Source organism: Metopolophium dirhodum, chromosome 9 (assembly GCF_019925205.1).
Source record: "Metopolophium dirhodum isolate CAU chromosome 9, ASM1992520v1, whole genome shotgun sequence".
Lineage (NCBI taxonomy): Eukaryota > Metazoa > Arthropoda > Insecta > Hemiptera > Aphididae > Metopolophium > Metopolophium dirhodum.
Window position 1 is genome coordinate 2,559,028 of NC_083568.1, and position 18,648 is coordinate 2,577,675.

General features: G+C 29.6%; 2 protein-coding genes across 2 annotated transcripts in view; both read right to left on the bottom strand.

Annotated features, from left to right (window-relative positions):
- The window catches only part of LOC132952559 (cubilin-like), a 47,327-nt gene extending 36,584 nt beyond the window's left edge, over positions 1 to 10,743 (bottom strand). Inside the window, exons 1-25 of the mRNA XM_061024882.1 lie at positions 10,496 to 10,743; positions 9,847 to 9,976; positions 9,598 to 9,771; positions 9,223 to 9,264; positions 9,016 to 9,156; positions 8,173 to 8,421; positions 7,942 to 8,089; positions 6,988 to 7,088; positions 6,444 to 6,567; positions 6,185 to 6,370; positions 5,966 to 6,112; positions 5,704 to 5,891; positions 5,476 to 5,647; positions 4,216 to 4,400; positions 3,933 to 4,104; positions 3,597 to 3,802; positions 3,322 to 3,481; positions 2,491 to 2,675; positions 1,827 to 2,001; positions 1,529 to 1,754; positions 1,262 to 1,392; positions 1,020 to 1,206; positions 786 to 946; positions 530 to 723; positions 28 to 187 (exon numbers count right to left, since the gene is read on the bottom strand). Of these exons, the coding sequence (XP_060880865.1) occupies positions 28 to 187; positions 530 to 723; positions 786 to 946; positions 1,020 to 1,206; positions 1,262 to 1,392; positions 1,529 to 1,754; positions 1,827 to 2,001; positions 2,491 to 2,675; positions 3,322 to 3,481; positions 3,597 to 3,802; positions 3,933 to 4,104; positions 4,216 to 4,400; positions 5,476 to 5,647; positions 5,704 to 5,891; positions 5,966 to 6,112; positions 6,185 to 6,370; positions 6,444 to 6,567; positions 6,988 to 7,088; positions 7,942 to 8,089; positions 8,173 to 8,421; positions 9,016 to 9,156; positions 9,223 to 9,264; positions 9,598 to 9,771; positions 9,847 to 9,976; positions 10,496 to 10,572 (4,021 nt within the window). The 5' untranslated portion in view covers positions 10,573 to 10,743. The remainder of the gene's footprint in view (positions 1 to 27; positions 188 to 529; positions 724 to 785; positions 947 to 1,019; positions 1,207 to 1,261; positions 1,393 to 1,528; positions 1,755 to 1,826; positions 2,002 to 2,490; positions 2,676 to 3,321; positions 3,482 to 3,596; positions 3,803 to 3,932; positions 4,105 to 4,215; positions 4,401 to 5,475; positions 5,648 to 5,703; positions 5,892 to 5,965; positions 6,113 to 6,184; positions 6,371 to 6,443; positions 6,568 to 6,987; positions 7,089 to 7,941; positions 8,090 to 8,172; positions 8,422 to 9,015; positions 9,157 to 9,222; positions 9,265 to 9,597; positions 9,772 to 9,846; positions 9,977 to 10,495) is intronic.
- Positions 10,744 to 15,083: 4,340 nt separating this feature from the next.
- LOC132952561 (cubilin homolog) overlaps positions 15,084 to 18,648 on the bottom strand; it is a 31,072-nt gene continuing 27,507 nt past the window's right edge. Inside the window, exons 54-61 of the mRNA XM_061024884.1 lie at positions 17,813 to 17,978; positions 17,539 to 17,750; positions 16,525 to 16,678; positions 16,216 to 16,388; positions 15,990 to 16,152; positions 15,748 to 15,888; positions 15,399 to 15,505; positions 15,084 to 15,286 (exon numbers count right to left, since the gene is read on the bottom strand). Of these exons, the coding sequence (XP_060880867.1) occupies positions 15,164 to 15,286; positions 15,399 to 15,505; positions 15,748 to 15,888; positions 15,990 to 16,152; positions 16,216 to 16,388; positions 16,525 to 16,678; positions 17,539 to 17,750; positions 17,813 to 17,978 (1,239 nt within the window). The 3' untranslated portion in view covers positions 15,084 to 15,163. The remainder of the gene's footprint in view (positions 15,287 to 15,398; positions 15,506 to 15,747; positions 15,889 to 15,989; positions 16,153 to 16,215; positions 16,389 to 16,524; positions 16,679 to 17,538; positions 17,751 to 17,812; positions 17,979 to 18,648) is intronic.

Below are 18,648 nucleotides of genomic sequence, written 5' to 3' on the forward strand. Positions count from 1 at the left end.
TTTCTTTATTATTTAACTCATACGCACCAGTAGTATATTTTAATGAAAAACCTCTTCCTTTAGAAAAACCGCTACTTCTAAATTTAATATACATTTGATTTGATGTCGAATGCACAAACTGAGATACACCAGTATCATTACAAAAGGTTCCTAATAATTTACTAGCAGAATTTCCACCGTCATAAAACTGTAAAAAATAATTTCTTACAATTTATACACAAATTGAATTATAATTTACAGCAAATGTGTTTCCACTTAAATTGATACATTTAACATAAGTCATGTTTATTGGGTATATGGACAGGCTTGAATAAACAAAATAATGATTAATGATGGTGGGATGGGGTGGGTTGAATTCCAAAAAACTTAAAATTTGTAGACCTCTCTATACTAGTAGACCCCTCTATACTGTAGATCCCTCTATACTTAAACACAAGGACGGCATAAAATGTTTAAGACATAATTTTATTATTCAGACTAAAGTTATAGATTAATCACCTACGAGTATTAAGACTCAATGGATACATACTTCAAGAAAATCATCTTTACACATTAATCCAGGAATATTTTCTGTTACTAACTGTATATCTAATATAGTAAGCTTGATTTGACTGCCTTGCTCCACAGATATCTTGTAAAAACATTCTAATGTTTCTGGTAAAGGCAATGGATAGTTAGGAGATACGATATTTCCTATACCCGAATGCAATGTTCCACCACAACCTTTTAATTATGAAATATTAAGTATTATGTGTATATTTAAATCATATTATATTTAATAATACCTCTAGCGATTAAATTCCATTGCATAAAGAAACCTGTAAGTTCAACAGACCCATCAGATACAAATCTTATAAAAAGTGAATATCCGGCTGAAGATATAATAGAAATAATTTTAGATCCACAATACTTCCCAATTAAAGGTGATGTCATGTATCCACCATTTCTATAAAAATGTATAGTTACTACACGTCATATTAATTATTCAAACTCAAATGACAAATTATAAAAGTACATACCGAATTTCAAGAAAATCAAGTTCACACTCAAAACTTTTTTCGAGAGAAAATTGAGTGATGTTCAACTCAATCTGATTTGAAGCTGGTACATTTATGGTCCATATACAATTCATTTGTTTGGGATACTTATCTGGGAAATTTGGCGACGTAATAAAACCTTCTGAAGTGAAGAAGTTTCCACCACATGCTGCATAAATATACATTTTTAATTATGTGAAAAATGTATCTAGGACTGAACATACCTTGTGCTCTATTAAAAGAAGTATAATTTAACATAAACCCATCCAGTGCTCCTAAATGATCAGTTTTATATACTATTGTTAGACGATTACCTAATGAAGTCAATACAGGTGGAACTTTAGATCCACAATATCTAAAAATTATTGAATATCAATTTTAAATATATTCGCAAAGGCATTTAATTTTATATTCAAAGTACCTATTTAAATAATAACTAATAAGTCCGTATGTAGAATTATTCATGTGAAACTATTCAGTCACCTACTTACTTTGCAATTTTTGATGCGTTTCCTTGAATACTATTATCATAGACTTCAACATAGTCATTATTACAAGTGAGATGGTTATCCAAGGAAAATGATAACCAATTTAATTGTATTTGACTAGATTCTTTTACAGATATAATCCATTTACAAATCTGATTTTTTAAATATTGTTCCGGATTTTTCGGTGATTGTATGGTATCAGATGGTTGCTTTAATATACCACCACATGCTAAGGAATATAAAAAAATTAAAATCATAATTACCATAGTTATTAATTTAATTCAATAATACTATTACTCACTTATATCAATGGTTGAATAGTTAGCTCGAAATCCTTTATAAGAATTAATATATTTATTCGAAAATTTTAACCACATATAATTATGTGTTGATATGTATGGAAGGCTGGGAAGTTTTTTAATATTTCCACATAGCAATGCGATTATAGTTGAATTCGCATTGTCCCCGTCTCTGATCTGAAATTAATATAATTTAGACTAAACATCAATAAAATGTAGGTACGATACAAATTCGTGATGGTTTTAGGTTACGAAAAATGTAAAATATATGAACCAAGACTCATTCAAAATATTACAGTTTATATTCATATTACGATTAGATTACCTATAATAATTATGTACATTATAGTTATACATTTTCAAATACTTTGTGTGCATTGTTAAATAATATAAACGTCTGTAAATGAAAACATTGAATAGTCGATTTCCAAAATAAATTTACAAATTGTATACATATTTTAAATATATTATTTACATAATTAATGAATGTTTGTAGGGTTATACTTAATTAAACTAGTATGGTTCTTTTAATATTTATATTCACATTCAACATTTATAAATATTATTCAATATAGTATTCAATAGTATTCAATATACAAATATTATAAAACCAATATAAGTATCTAACTAAGTGATCAATATAAAATATTTCAAAATTATAATTACCTCTAACGAATCATAATAACATAATGGATACGTAGGATCCATATCTATATCCAAAAATGATAATCGAATAGCTTTGCCGACTGGTTGCTCGATTAGATACTCACATATTTTATCTTGTGGGTAAGGTTCCGGATAGAATGGCGATTCGATTATACCATCACTAGCAATAAATTTTCCACCACATACTAAAAGTAAAAAAGTGGTTATTAAAGTTCAATAATTTACATTACAATCAAGGAGACCATTTTATTATATTATATTGTCATTATTAGTCCTTTCAAGTCTCATCAAAATTAGTAAGCAAGAAACTATAGGAACACGATTACCTACCATTCATGCATTACAGACGAACTTCGATAAAAATACAAATATTTTGTTGACACCTTTTACCTACTATTCAATATAAATTTATTGGGTAATTATTAGAACAATAAACACGCATTCGGTATTTCAATTTTTTTTTTTACTATATTTTATAATTATAATTTATTATTTGATTAGTTACATAAAAAAAAAGTTACACGTCAGAGATAAATCAATATGAATGGGCTTCAGGAGATTAAATAAAAAATTTTGTCGTCTAAAAAATATGAAACACTTGAAAAATGATGACGATAAAAAAATATAGGTAGGTACCTTAAAATTATAATATTTTTTTTAATTATTTAAGAAAAATATATTGAAATATTTTAATATTTTAGAGATTATAAGTGGTTACTGTTGAAAGCAATAATTATTTAATTGTAAATTACTAATAAAAATAGATTCATACTCAAAGTGAATTAGCAGTAAAAATTATTTTATTTTATTCTATTATATATTCATACATACATGTATCATATTGAATTGTAAACCCATCAACTTTTGATGAAAAATTTGATACAAAAAGAAGAGTAACTTCATTACTGTTTGAGATTATTGGTTGATCATATCTAGTTGAACCACAATAACGACCAATTAATGGAGATTTTATATCATGGCCATCGTGAATCTGTAATAATATAAATATATTATATTCCAATGTCATAAAATTAAATTTAAAAGTATTATGAAGGATTAATCAAATTTAGGTAAAACCAACATTGCAAATAAGAAATAACACATACTTCTAAGAATTCTTTTAAACAATTTGGAGAATATTCAATGCCAAACTTCTTAACGAATTCAAGTTTAAGTTTCTGATTAAGTGGCATTTGTATATGCCACTCACAGTTAAAACTGTCCAAATCGTTAAAGCTATCACTGGTCAAATGTAAAGGAGAACCTATGATTCCAGACGTGCTTGTATAAGTTCCACCACATCCAGGAACACCTATTAAAATATAATATTATGTATTTTTTAAAACTAATAAATAGAAAAATTATTTTAGAAGAAACATAATAAAGAATATTGAAAGATTAAAAATAATATTATATATTATTTCTATAGAAATAATAAATACCTTCAATGACACTATATACCATTTGAAATCCATAGTCTTGGCCAAAACTATCAGAATGGAAATGCAAACTTACATGTGAACTTGAAGTTATTATCGGAGGAGGTAAGCTATTTTTATTAGTATTGCATAATTTTGTCAATATTGGACTGTTCTGAGTAAAACCATCTCTAATCTACATTTTTAATTAAATATTTGTATATTAGTATTATGATTATTTTTTAGATAATCTACGAATGTCAGTTTAACCATCAATAATAGTATAATATCCGTATAAAAATATTACCTCTAAATAGTCGTAACTACAATTTGTATGGTGCTCAAAACTTAATGAAAAGAAATTTAATTGAATTCTTTTTCCTGGACTAGCATTTAATGTCCAATAACAGTCACGATTAGGTGGATATTTTCTTGGAGAACCGGGAGAGGATAATGTTCCGTGAGAATTGATATTTAATGTTCCACCACAGACTAAAAATAATAATTTAACATTTTTAATTAAGGTAAAATAATGGACAATTGTAAACTCTCCCGAGACTGCTCCAGTAATACCTACCTGTCGGCCAACACATACATGTACATGTACGCTCTCCCAGTGTGTAATAAATTAATTTATACATTTTAATTTATTGTTTATAATTATATGAACACCCACATTTTTATATTTGATATACGTATAAATTTGAATTTCATAAAAAAAATAGTAAATAAATTAAATTATAGTAAATAATAAAAATAATGATAATTTAAGCCAATTTCAAATTAAATTAACATTATTATTTAATTTCTATAATTATAGTGTAATGATAACATAAATTTAAAAAAAATTAAGGTGACTATTTTTTGGTATAGTATATAATTTGTTGTGGCATAATTTTAAAACAGCTCGGCAGAGTTTAAAAATTTCCTAGCAGGTAAACATAATATTAACACTGGAGAGTAGAGATGTTCCGGGTACCCGGCAATTACTCGATGGCCGAGTACTCGATATCATATTTAAGACTCAGCTCTTACTCGGTACCCGGAGTTTTACTAAATTTTTACTCAACTCATCCAATGGCAAACGTTGATAATCTATTTATAAATATATGCAAACCAATTAATATAACGGGAAAAATCTAAAATTCTAGGGTAATAAATTATAATTTATTTTGGTACATATTGGAATAACTGAACCGATTTACAATAGCCAGTTGATTATTAACAAATCATGTTTTTCTTCTACGAATTACAAAAATAAATCTCGTGTTTACTGTCTAATGTTTATAGGTATATAGTTGATACTTGGTACTTTGATAGTAGTATAATACCCATTTTGTATTTACATTTCTACTCGGCCTATACTTAATACCAGGTTAGTGTTAAAATTTTTACTCGGCCTATACTCGATACCCGGTTGGTATAACAAATTTTACTCTGCCAGTACTCGGTACCCGGTGTAATACCAGATTTTCTACTCAGAACATCTCTACTGGAGAGATAACTGGTTTTGAATATCTGGGGAGTTTATTACCACCCAAAATAATATGACAAAATAAAAACCTACCTTGTTCTATTGTTGTGTAATTTAACTGAAAACCTCGGTAATTTTTTGATTTGTCGGATCGAAAATGTACGAAAACTGAATTTGAATCAGAAATAATGCTATTATTTAAAGGCAATGTATTTCCACAAAATTTACCCAACGACTTTCCACCAACTTCTTCGTCATTTGTAATCTAAAACAACTCAAATAAGTAACTAAAATTACAAAATAAAAATAAAATACTTTTACTTTAACATAATCCGAAGAACAATTTATTGATTTTTCAATATCAATCCAAACAAATGATATATTTATGACGCGAGACGAATTCACTTTGATCACCCATAAACAATTCAAGTTACTCTGGTATTTTAGTGTTGTATTTGACTCGGGATACTGTATTGATCCATTAAATGTGTCAAAATAACCACCACACACTTTAAAATATATCTTCATTAAATACATTTTGAATACATAACGTTTTTAATTCTATCTCGCGTCATACACTAACCTTCTAAAAATGAACCACATAAGGTTCCAAAATAACCTCTATCACAGTTACAACGAAATTCGCCGGATTTCGGATCAGGAACACATTCTCCGTTTAGGCAGGGATTTACTGAGCACGGATTTTCTACGCTAATATTACATGTTCGTCCTAGAATGAATTACATTTGTCACAAAACATATAAACTTATAAGTAATAAAAGGTTGTCAAACAAAATATCACCTGTATAACCTGTGTCACACTGACACGAAAAACTATCCGTTGAATTTGAAAGACATACACCATGTGAACCACAAGGATTATTCAGGCAAGGATGTATTTTATTGTCTTTAATGCATCCATTCATCCCGATTCCATTACCATTATACCCTTGCCGACATATACACTGAATTGTTGTTTCAGCATAAACTATAAGCGACGTAAAAAAATGTTATACGTGGCTTAAAATATAAAAACATATATGATATAATATCTTGATTACCAGTGCACTCAGCATTTGGATGACACCCTCCGTTATCTATACCACAGGCTCCTCCAGACTTATAGACGCAATTAAACCCATTGCCACTATAACCAGGTGGACATAATTCGCATTTAAACGAACCCTGGATAAGTTATCAAAAAAAAGAATAACGTTAAAAGTAAAAAAATCCACAAACTAAATTGCATTTTCCGATGAGCACGCTATTAGTTTTTTGTTTTTTTTTTTATTGAACTTAGCCCGGCGACTAAGGCCGTTAACTGTTGTAGGGGTTATGAACTGTGGTAGGGACTAGGGGTAAGATTGGTACGGTAGGTTGTTTTTACGATTGTTTTTACGGTTGTTACGGTATGTAGCAAACACGTGTGTGTGTGGCAAGGTTTTTAACTGCTATGAACCCGGGTGGTCACCCATCCGGGAGCTAGTAGCTGTGGCCGTTACTTACTCCCAGTCGTATTCCGCGACTGGTAGCAGCCAACGCGCCACGCCAATCCACCTAATAGTTTTGACAATAACAATATTATTGATAAATAGGTACACGTACTCTCGTGTTAATGCATTGAACTCTGGGATTCACGCTGCATCCACCATTATTCATCAAACACTCGTTGACGTCAGTACACACAAAACCGTCTCCCTCATAACCTAAACAAATTATAAAACATAAAATCGTTTAATAAACATATTGCATATATTTTATATAATATTTACGGGTGTATATATTTTGGTGACACTTGAATTGCCTTCCAAATTTTGGTAGGTGACCTTTTTTCACTCGAATTACCTCCCATAGCATACCTAGGTTATTATTAATACATAGAAAGTTGTACGTGTACTATCAATTATTACATCGATTTCCAAAATGTACGAAAATATTATGTTTTTAAAACATAGCGGCATACAGTATTTCCCTGACAGATTAATTTGTTGAATGCAATAATCTATTCGATTACTGATTATCAGTTAAACATGGTCAGTTTTGTTTATGCAACCATTACCATAAATAACACGTTAATACGTATATAATTTTATAAAAATGAACGTCAGTAGTGATAAAGTTATAATAATTCTAATTTGGGATGAATTTAAGTTTGGAATTGATAAGATTAATATTTATTTATTTATAATATTTCACCAACTCACTCTCATATTTAAAATTTTTTAGATGAATTGAAACCAACGCAGTTACATAATATATGGTAATATTAATTAGATCTTCCAAAATGGAAACAAAAACAATTCGTCAACACGCCGAAATTGTCAAAATTTACTTAATTTACTCAATTTATTTAAATTATTAATATTTTCTATAATATAACTATATAAGATCGGAAATCGATTGATTATAGCTATCGGTCCCTAGCTAAAATAGATAGCAATTCGAGTGAATGAAATTTTTGAAATCGGGAGGCAATTCGAGTAACTTTTTTTAAAAAAATCCACAGTAGGCAATTCGAGGGTCAGATGGGAGGCAATTCGTGAGCGCTCGTATATTTACCTGTGGGACAGTTTCCGCAAGTAAACGACCCTCTGGTGTTCCTGCACTCGACCGGTGGGTTTGCGGAGCACGTGTGCTTGTTTTCCTTGCATTCGTCCATGTCTTTCGTGCAAGCCGGACTTTGTCCGCCGTCCATGGTAGTCCAACCCTTTATCAAAACACGAAAATACCTACGATGTTATGAACACGGTCTCGGACAGCCGTCCGTCTCAGTGACGGTGTGACACTGACCTGATTGCAAATGCACGTGTAACCGACCGTCGACGGTTGATTGATGCACACGCCGTTTCCGCAGAGCTCCGACGACGTTGCACCGTTGCAATCGTTCTTCCTTTTAGTACAGTGCAAACCGAACCAGTTCGCCGCGCACACGCACTCGTAACTTCCCGGCGTGTTCTTGCATTCCGCTCCGTTTTGACACCCTAAGTCCGTGTGAAGGAAACGTGCACATTCGTCTACGTCCAATTCGCACATTTTACCCTGTGTCATAAATTATCTGTTATATTATTTGGGATCTACTTTTAAAGTATCAAAATGTATTCTCTGACGAATATATAATGTATGTTAATCTTTTTAATATTTCGAGGCCCACTCTACAGTTAAAAGTTCGATGAATTGGAATCAAAAAATTATAATATGCACCTATATCGTCGTAAGATTAAAGAAATGCAGTGTTCTTCAAGTCGAAATGATTTTTAAAATAAATTTTGAATACTTATCCTATTACAGTAGGTTTAAACTAATATGTTATATACTTTTAACAGACGATTGAGATGTTATTACATTTTTGTTTTTTCAAAACAAAAATCACAAAATTTGTTATTTCATAAAAGCATTAAATTTTGTTCCTAAAATGTTTAAAATTATTACCAAAAACGTTGATTTTTAAAGTCATTAGTCCAAAAGATAAGTTTATAAAGTAGGTAATTTTAAGAATTTTCTAGATTTCTACAATAATATATTTAATACAATAATTAATTTATGCATCTATTGCACCTATAGATCGATTATACATAAAAATATTTTTTATTTTAATACTAAATGCCACTGATCAAAAAATATATTAACACTTACCTGCCAATTATTTGGACAATTACATAGAAATCCGTTATAAATATCCACACATGTGCCACCATTTTGGCAAGGGTTACTCAAGCATTCGCTCATCGACAAAAGACTAACGAGATTGGTGATTTTCTTTTCCAAATTGGTCAACTATATAAGTACAAAAATTTTGAATTAAAATGTTATTTGTTTTCGAGCCAATTTAGATTTACTCACTCTGACTTCTAATCTATCTGCGGTGAACGTCATTCCACCTTTCTATGCCAACACAAAAATATGCCGTATATAGTTTTAAATATTTAAGTGAAATCAGTGGTAAGGAAATTTATGTCGTTGCGCGAGGGCAAGAAATATTTGATATTTAATTACACCGATAATAATTATTCAAACATACTAAACTATAACTTGAATTTCTTATTATTATATTAATTTAATTAATAAAAATCATCGAACTCGTATAAAATTGTATTAGAATTACATTTAGAAAGCATCAATTTGCTCTTTAAAAAGTCCAATAATAGTTTTTGTGTACGGAACAATTACAATTCGTATTTCGTACATACAAAACTTAGCAAAATCAAATCAACTTACACCATTAGATGATAATTTCGATGACGTATTCATAATTTGCATTTCCAGAGCGGTAACTCGACTGGATAAACTTCTTGGACCATCTATCAGTGGCACAAATTTGTTAATTGTATCCGCAAACTCAGGCAAATCGTTTGATCGAAACGATTCGATTAGTTCCGAAGCTTCTTTAGCCTATAGAATGTCCCCATTAATATTACCAAATATTATTTATTATCTTATTACAGATATATTCAATTATTTAATTACCAGTCCGATAATTTGGAGTAAGTTTTCATTATTCACGTTTATGAATCCTTTTCCTTTAGTACTCAAAGAAATATTGCGACTACTGGGACTGTCGACGCATAGATGTCCGTTGTCAGATCGAAAGCATGGCCTAAATTATTTAAACACTTATATTGTTTTAGGCACATAATATTTGTTCAAGCAAAGCTCAATTGTATTTTTAATTTAAATTTGATACATGAATCTTAAATTTATTTAAATTTTTTGTTAGTGATCCACAAATATTAATAAAACTACAAATTGGTAATGAATAAATAACAAGAAATAAATTAAATTGTAAAGACAATTATTAATCAGTACCTATCTATTTATCGCCATTTTTAAATATCTACTTTTAAAGCATGTATTAATATAATTATGAAACGCGTTAATGAACCACACATATATATATCATTAACATGCCGATCTAAAATTATATACAAATTAATTAGTCATCATATCTATATTAGTAGTTATTATGAAGACATTAAAAAAATATTATATCAATTTGAATATTAATAATTGGAAAATAATATTCTTAATTTTAATCAAACTTTAAGGTAACAATAAAAAGTTGTTGTAATATTTTAATACTTATGAATTGTCAAAAAATAAACACACAATTACTTACTGATCACTATACTGTCCAGTTGTTGAAGCAATTATCATAAAAAGCAAAATAAAAAGTGAATCAATTGCTCTCCACATTTTTATAGAAAATATGAATTTGATTTAAACTAATGAATTATGAAGCTAATATAATATATTATGTATAACCTAGGTAACTAAACGTTAACAAATCAGTATAATAACACTGTGTCGAATACTACAAAGATCATGACTTCTGGACTACAATAACATACAATAATATATGTGATATATTTATTAACTAGAATTACACACATCACAATTCACAAATAAACGTACATTGTATCCCGATGAAATATTACATTATGTCATTCGATAATTTGTTCGATAATTTGTAAACACCCACAAACTGATTATTGTAAGTTTGCGTCTGTACTTAGTCATGATAAACATGACACATTGACATAAACAATTATATTCTGCAGTAAAACTACATCACCTATAAAGTTATCTAGAATTACAATGTTATTTTTAACACATGGTATTTAATTGAAAATTTACTTTAACTCTTGTAAATTTAAACAATAATCATAGTCAAACATTATTCTAAAAAAAAAAAAATTCTAAAAATGTAGCAACATTTCTAATATGCATATCATATTAACATATTAACTGGATAAAATATGGTTAAAGGACATACGTACATAAATAAGTAGATTTATGTATACAATTTATCACTTAGAAATATACAACTGTCACATATAATGACCCGACTAAAATCATTATTATTAGGTAGGTACTATTAAAGTTATGTTGTTTACTGGTTCGCTAAAATTATAAACACGTCCTATACTAATAATTATAAATAATAATATAATTTAATTTTGTAATTTTTTTGTAATGACAAGAAAATTATACACATTTTATTCGTGATAAAAATAATACTTTTATCGTGTGAAGGTACTCTGTACAGTTTCAATATTCCAATATAAAACGTTTTTAAGCTTTTATCATATTATGATGTCAAAGAAAACAAGATAACAACTATTACTAATGAGAAATGTCCATACAAATAAACTTGTATTTTTGAATAAAACTAATTTTATTAAAATATTTCACATTTTTAACACTCATATTCACTCCCCCCTTGCCGAAATTAAATTCTGGATACGTCACCGGAAGACTGTTCATAAAGTAATTGTTTGGAATATCCTGATATGGAGCAGAGTAAACAATACGAGTACTTTTACAGTTCTATGTGGCCAATACTCCGATGTGTTTCCTTCCTACAAAGTAACCAATATATAAGCCCATTCACACATCATAAATATAAAAGGCTGTAACTAACTCAATTATTCAAGTGACAAAAATTATGAACCTCTTAAACATGTCGAGTGATATTGATTTATTATATAATCTATTGAGTAAAGGCAAAAATCTAAAAATTGACATTTTCTTAATACTAGTTCCACTTTTAACGCATAAAATAATAATTTAAAAAAATTAAAATAATTTACTATGGTAACAAAAAAAAAATAAACAAATAATGAGTTTGGTGACTAGTTGTGAAGTGAGAGGTATCAATCGTTGCCTATAATATTCTATATGTATTACCCGATTACACTCAGTTTAAAATGAATCTATCCTACTCTCGTTTTCCGTTTCGTACCAGTTGAAATCCACCCAAAAGTTAAAGAAACCATTTAGTGTCTTATGAAATATGTGTGCAAAATTTGGGGTCAGCTGGTTTAGCAGTTTCAAAGTCTATGAACTTCATATAAATGTACATTAATCCATATATATAAATGCCAAATACCACTCACTCGCTTACTGATTTAAAGATACAAACTTGAAATTTGGAATAGTGGTTTGTCTAATGATCTATAATATTTGCAATAAGTAAGGGTTTTTCGAAATTCACTTTTTAAAGAGGTGCTCAAATAGGGATTTTGAGATTCACGATGGAAGTTTTTTGTTTATTTCTAATATTTTTTTGCTTATACAAATGGTTGCCATTCGTTGCAAATTATAATAGTAATAGAGTAGAAATAATTAGTCCTTATCATCGCATAGCCCGAACCACCAAAACAATGAGTCATACATTTGGTAGTAGTTTCGTTTTATGATGTAGAGAGCTACTAAGAAAAAAGTTCCCAACATTTTCATATTAAAGAGGATTTTGAGATACACTGTGGATATTGAAACTTTTTTTTGTTTATAAATGGTTCCCATTGGTTTAAAATTATAATAAATAATAACTAATAGTGATAGTAGAAATTAGTATTTCGAAACGATATCTAAAAACCAAATATATGTGTGTAGCTGATATACACAAAAACCACTCAATCTAATATAACGAAAATCTCAGATTTTGTTTTTAGAGATATCAGAAAAATTTAGAGAGTAAGTAATTTAAACCACGTTAAAAATATGCCAAATGCTACATCCAATCCGCGACTTGCTGTTGCCCATCTAGGTCGAATTAATTTACAAAGCTAGGTACACTAGATTGTATGAATATGATATAAAATGTGACCAAAGTACAGATTTTTATTTTAAGTTAAACATTTAAACATTCTAATTATTTTAAAATAAGCGGGTTCACAATATTTAATCATTCAACTACCTCGGAGTGAGAAAAATCATTACTTCTGAAGGTTAGGAGGTAGATATAGGTTTCCTTTACCTAATGTATTTCCAAATTTTGTTCATTTTACTGTAAATCTTGTCAAGAAGTTATTTTCATTAAACAAGAAGAGTGTAAATTCCATTCACTTTCTCTTGTTTCGTCAATTTCGTATGTACATATTATATGTTCTTTATCAATATCGATAATTATAGTTACTATCTTGCCAGTTCAAAAAGAACATTTATATCGTAGAAGCCACGGTGACCGCATAATTACCTAGAAATAATATTTTAAAAAAGCAAAAATCGTGAGAAGAACAAACATTTGACACTTGTAAAATAACTGGTCAATATTTTATCTGAAACTGTAATAAATTAGTATTTTGAAATCAGTTATCGCAATTAATATTATTGTATGTATCAATAGTACACATCTATATACCTATAGTATATGTAATTATTATTACAATTTATTGTACCTATTTCGCATACATTTCAAGTTCATATTTTGTTATTTTCGAGCGTATAAGTGCATACTACATTTTGATTCCTAACCCTTAGTATACCAATTATACTTATAGTCTATACTTATAAGTATTACAATACATATCAGCAAAATTATTAGAAATAATTAACCGTACACAATATTATTATATCATATAATATTTGATAATATTAATTAACTATATTAACTCATCACAATGTGTTTGAAGTAGCAAAATTTATGAATTTATGCCATTTTCGATACGCTTCTCAGGTGTCTGTTTAGTCTGTTTAGTCTAGTTTAGTATTTAATGATTAAGCCCTTTGTGAGGATCTGGTGGTCTAAAAATAGATTATTAAGGATTCTAAATGGCTTCGCTGCGATTTTTGCTTACCCTTTAATTATATTTATTCAATATTAATAATAATTTTATAAATTGCTGACTGCCAGCCTAGACGCCGACTATATCCCAGCTGGACTTATAGTTTCATGGTTAAGTCTAGACAATTATAAACACTTGCATTGGAACCATACTGTATCGACAAAAATGTCATTTTGTAGCCTATTTCGTTTATTATTTATTGGCTTATTGCTAGCGTAAAAATACATATCATTATCATGATACGATAACTCAGATGTCAAGTAGTTAATGGCAGGAAGCGCTTACACAGAGGTGGTAGACATCCAACTAAGGAAGGAACACTCCAAATGTGTGGCAGAATGAATGGCAGAGAGAAAGACTTGGAGGCATCCAAGTAGATAAAGTGCACACTCCAGGTTTAGGCACGGACCTCCCTAGGAAAATCTGGGTTTTACTCAACAGAATACGCACAAGTAGATGTAACGAACTTATGCATACATGGAAGTTCAGAGAGAGTCCGAATGAATCAAGATTGAAATTCACAACTCATAATTTCAAAACTACATAGAATAATATAAATTATTCACATTTCATGCAATATGACGTGTTATACTTTATAGTTTATATGATATACCGTTCAGACTTAAAGTTTAACTATACATAACGCTGACACGATCAATAGTTCTATATGAATCTGAGACATGGATCTCAATAAAAATGAAGAGACGAGACGGTCTTGCAGTGTATGAACGGAAAATACTTAGAAGAATTTATGGACCTTGTATCGACTCCAACACAGGGTGATGGAGAAAACGGCACTGTGAGGAACTAATAAATCTATTTCAACAACCAAATAAAATTTGAAAGACAAAACTAATGGGGTCTAGATATGCTTGGAGGAAAGCTCTTTTTTAAAAATACTCATTAAAGGAGAACCGATTGGGAAAATACCGTTGGTAGGACACGCTTAAGATGGGAAGACATAATTAAAAAGGAGGTTGAAGCAGTAGTACCGAATAGACTATTGAGAGAATTAGCAATGGATAGAGAGAGATGGTGGTAAATTTGTTTGGAGAGTTGGTCTTAAAATCCGATCTTCACTAGAAGAAGCAGAAGAATGATGTACCATTCAAATATTTAATAATAAAAAAAATACGATTAATACCTTAAGAAGACTTTATTGATATTTTATTTTATTCTCAGGCTAATAATTATATTCTATACGCATTACATTTATATTAAAGAGTACTTTTATGATTTAATTCAAAATGTAACATCCAACCAGTGCCGGCGTTGTGAACACTAGTCACGTAACGAATGAAAACTGCTCCTGTTTGGCTGGTGTGCGCCGCCGGAGTATCCTAAACAAACGAATAAAACTGTCTAAGTAACCTTTATATATATAGTGACATAAAATTAATATTCATATGGATACAAAAACCATATTAACAGCTATATTGTTTTAGTACTCACTCCACCACAGTATTTAGCGACAAACGACGACACTCCCGTGATCTGATCGACGTTGTGCATTTCTAAATAATCGGTGTCGCATGTCGTTCTCGTACCGAGTTTAAATACTAAATTTTGAAGAACAAAACCACATGACAACGTATTAATTAGCTGGTAGTTTTAAAAGAAGATGATTGGAAATTTCTTTATGGGTTTTCATTTAATCGAACATATTGTTTTTGCTAATAATAAATTTTCAAATTTTATAGAATTGCCGAAAATTTGAAAAAAAAATTGGCACAGGGTCCCTTAAACTGTTATTTTCAAATAGGTACACGCACGATGGGTTAACAATATTTATAGATCACACCTTTAAATGAAATCTTGACTGAATTCGGTCTGGGTACCGCAATATCCCACCGGCACGTGGAGCTCACTCTGTATAAGTTAGGATACATTGGGCTTGTCACCGTACCTTTGATATTAAAAATTTTACCACCGCAGCCTCTACCTATACATTGGGATAAAACACGTCAGTAAAATACACACTCGGAAACAATAATATAAAATTAACAATAACAGTAATATCATTATAGACTTGTAGAGTCGCACCTTGGTCCGTGGAAGTGTAACTCATGTCCAACAACCCTCGGCGAGGATATGCTCTATATGCCATCGTTAACGTCGAACCATTCGAAAATATAGGAGCAGGAATCACACTCACATCGTCCAATGTGGTAACCAATGGCGATAAAACGTTCGGTCCGTCGTACACCTGAAATACAATTTATGATTGAAATTATTTACACGATAGATTGTATTGTTGACACCGAGTTACCTTGAGGTAATTAGATAAAGCCGGACCCCAAAAACGAAACGATGAAATGTAAAGAGAAATAGTTAAATTTGACTGTCCTACGTTTATCGTGAATACACACTCCTCTTCCCTCGCCATGTCTTCATCACTAAAAAGTATACGGCCGTTGGGTTTGTCATATGTATTTTGGCAACCTGTATAAGTAAATTCCAACGTTAATAATAATGTTAAATTATAATTAAAATCAGATAGAGTCGTAGTGACATGAAATCAGTCAAATACTCAAATGAATAATCTATTTTTAGTAACATTTAATTTTTTATAACTTACTTGTACTTTTGTACTCTAGTCTGAAACCTTTTGATGTTTTCCTGTCGTCAGTATGTAGTTTCAACTTAACACCGTTCGTTATTTTATCCACAAAATCAAATGTATGATTTTCGTGACACATTCGTATAGTATTGGAATATGAGGTATCCGCCCACTAAACAAATGTTCATTAAATATTTCGTATACATATTTGAGACATTAAATATTATTAATATTCCTATAGGTACTATATTATCAACGTTATTATAATTGGTAAGTACTTACTTACAAAATAACAATTATTAAAATATACTTTTTACTAAATAATATTCTATATTAAGATATAAGATGGTTGCCAATAATCAATCATTAGTATTACAATTTATTTAATATCAATAATATCAATTTCATATTATATAATACAACGTTTAGTTTCAACAAAACTGTTGCCGTTTATAGTTGTATTCAAAATCCAGAAAAATAAAACCAATTGTTTGATTCGACACGAAATTAAGTACGAATGTATTAAGTTAACTTTGAATAATGAATAACTATAACTAGCAGAAATCTCATAATTAGTTTTAAATGTTTACAATGCATTTAAATAATACAATTATGATATTATGATTTATTAAATAGGAAATTTAACTGATTTACGTGCATGAATTTGTGTATAGGTCTCTAATATGATAAAATATTGAAACAAGATGAGCGGCAGATCAAATAAAAATAGTTTTTCCCGCCTATTCATCGAATCCCATGACCCATGCATCATATTATTATATTATTAACTAAAGAGACTAGAATAATATATTTACGAACTTAAAATGTTATGCAATATATTCAATAATTCAAGATCTATTAACAAATAATTAATTATACGGTCTCGATGCTGTTTTTATTACGCCCATTTTCTTTTTAAATTAAGTCTCGAATGTTGATAACATACTTTCCAAAAGAAATAATAAACATATTTTGTTCAGCGTATTGTATATATTTACTTTCAATTAAGTATTTTAATATTTGTACGATTACCTGTGTGTAATATACTTCCAAATAATCAGACGAACAGTCGGTGGTATTTTCCAAATCCAAATCAGTGAATCGTAACGAAATAACTCTATTGGGTGGTTCCGATTGTAAAAACCAATTACAGATCAAATTATTTCCGTATGCAGATGGATAGTTTGGAGACGTTAAAACTTGTGTTTTATTAGTTACCGTCAGTGAAGTTGGACCACAAACCGCTATTTTAAAAGAAGCATAAATATATTTTAACAATTATACTTTATTATTCAAGGCAAATTACATGTCACTGGAGTTATCTTTATCTCAAAATTTACGTCTACGTCCGTATCGACGTATGAGTATTTAATAAAAACTTCACTTCCAGACGATAATAATGGAGCATAATCGAAACTTCCGGAGCAATATTGACGGATTTTTAATGCCTTAGGTCCAGGACCATCGAAAAACTGAAATTTAAAACTTTTACAATTAAAGTGACATTTTTAAAAACATAACATAAAATACACTTTGTAGATTCGCAAGTTCAATAATAGTTCTATGAAACAGTTAATATGAGTACCCTATTTAATAAATAAATAAATTATACCTACATATTTTAAATAATTTACAAAATATGAATATTGTCCAATAATAACTATGGTTAATTTAAACTTTATGTTTTTGACTTTTAGCTATTTGAAAATATTGTTTTCCCAGTCATGCATCGGTTTCCACAGTTGGTGACTGAAAGTTAGATACTCAAGTATTTGAATTTATACTTTTTCATAAAAAAGTGTTTTCCTGCACGGTCTGAAGCTGTTGGACTTCATACTTTAGTTTCTAACTTGCACGTAAATTTAAGCACATCGGCGAAGACTTAGACATGGCTTACAGCCTTAGACTTTTTGACTTTCAAGCAATAGCAGTAGACAGATCTCGGAGGACCGTATCCAGCACGTCGAGGTTTGATTTACATCGGTAATGACTAATGACTAACAGCTAGACACTCAAACTAAGCTTTCAAAAACATTTCTACCATCAAAATCGGACCGCCTAATCAGCGGTACCAACGTTACAAACACTATTTGCATCCACCAAAGTCTTACAGACCTTTACCTTCTCGATATTTATCACAAA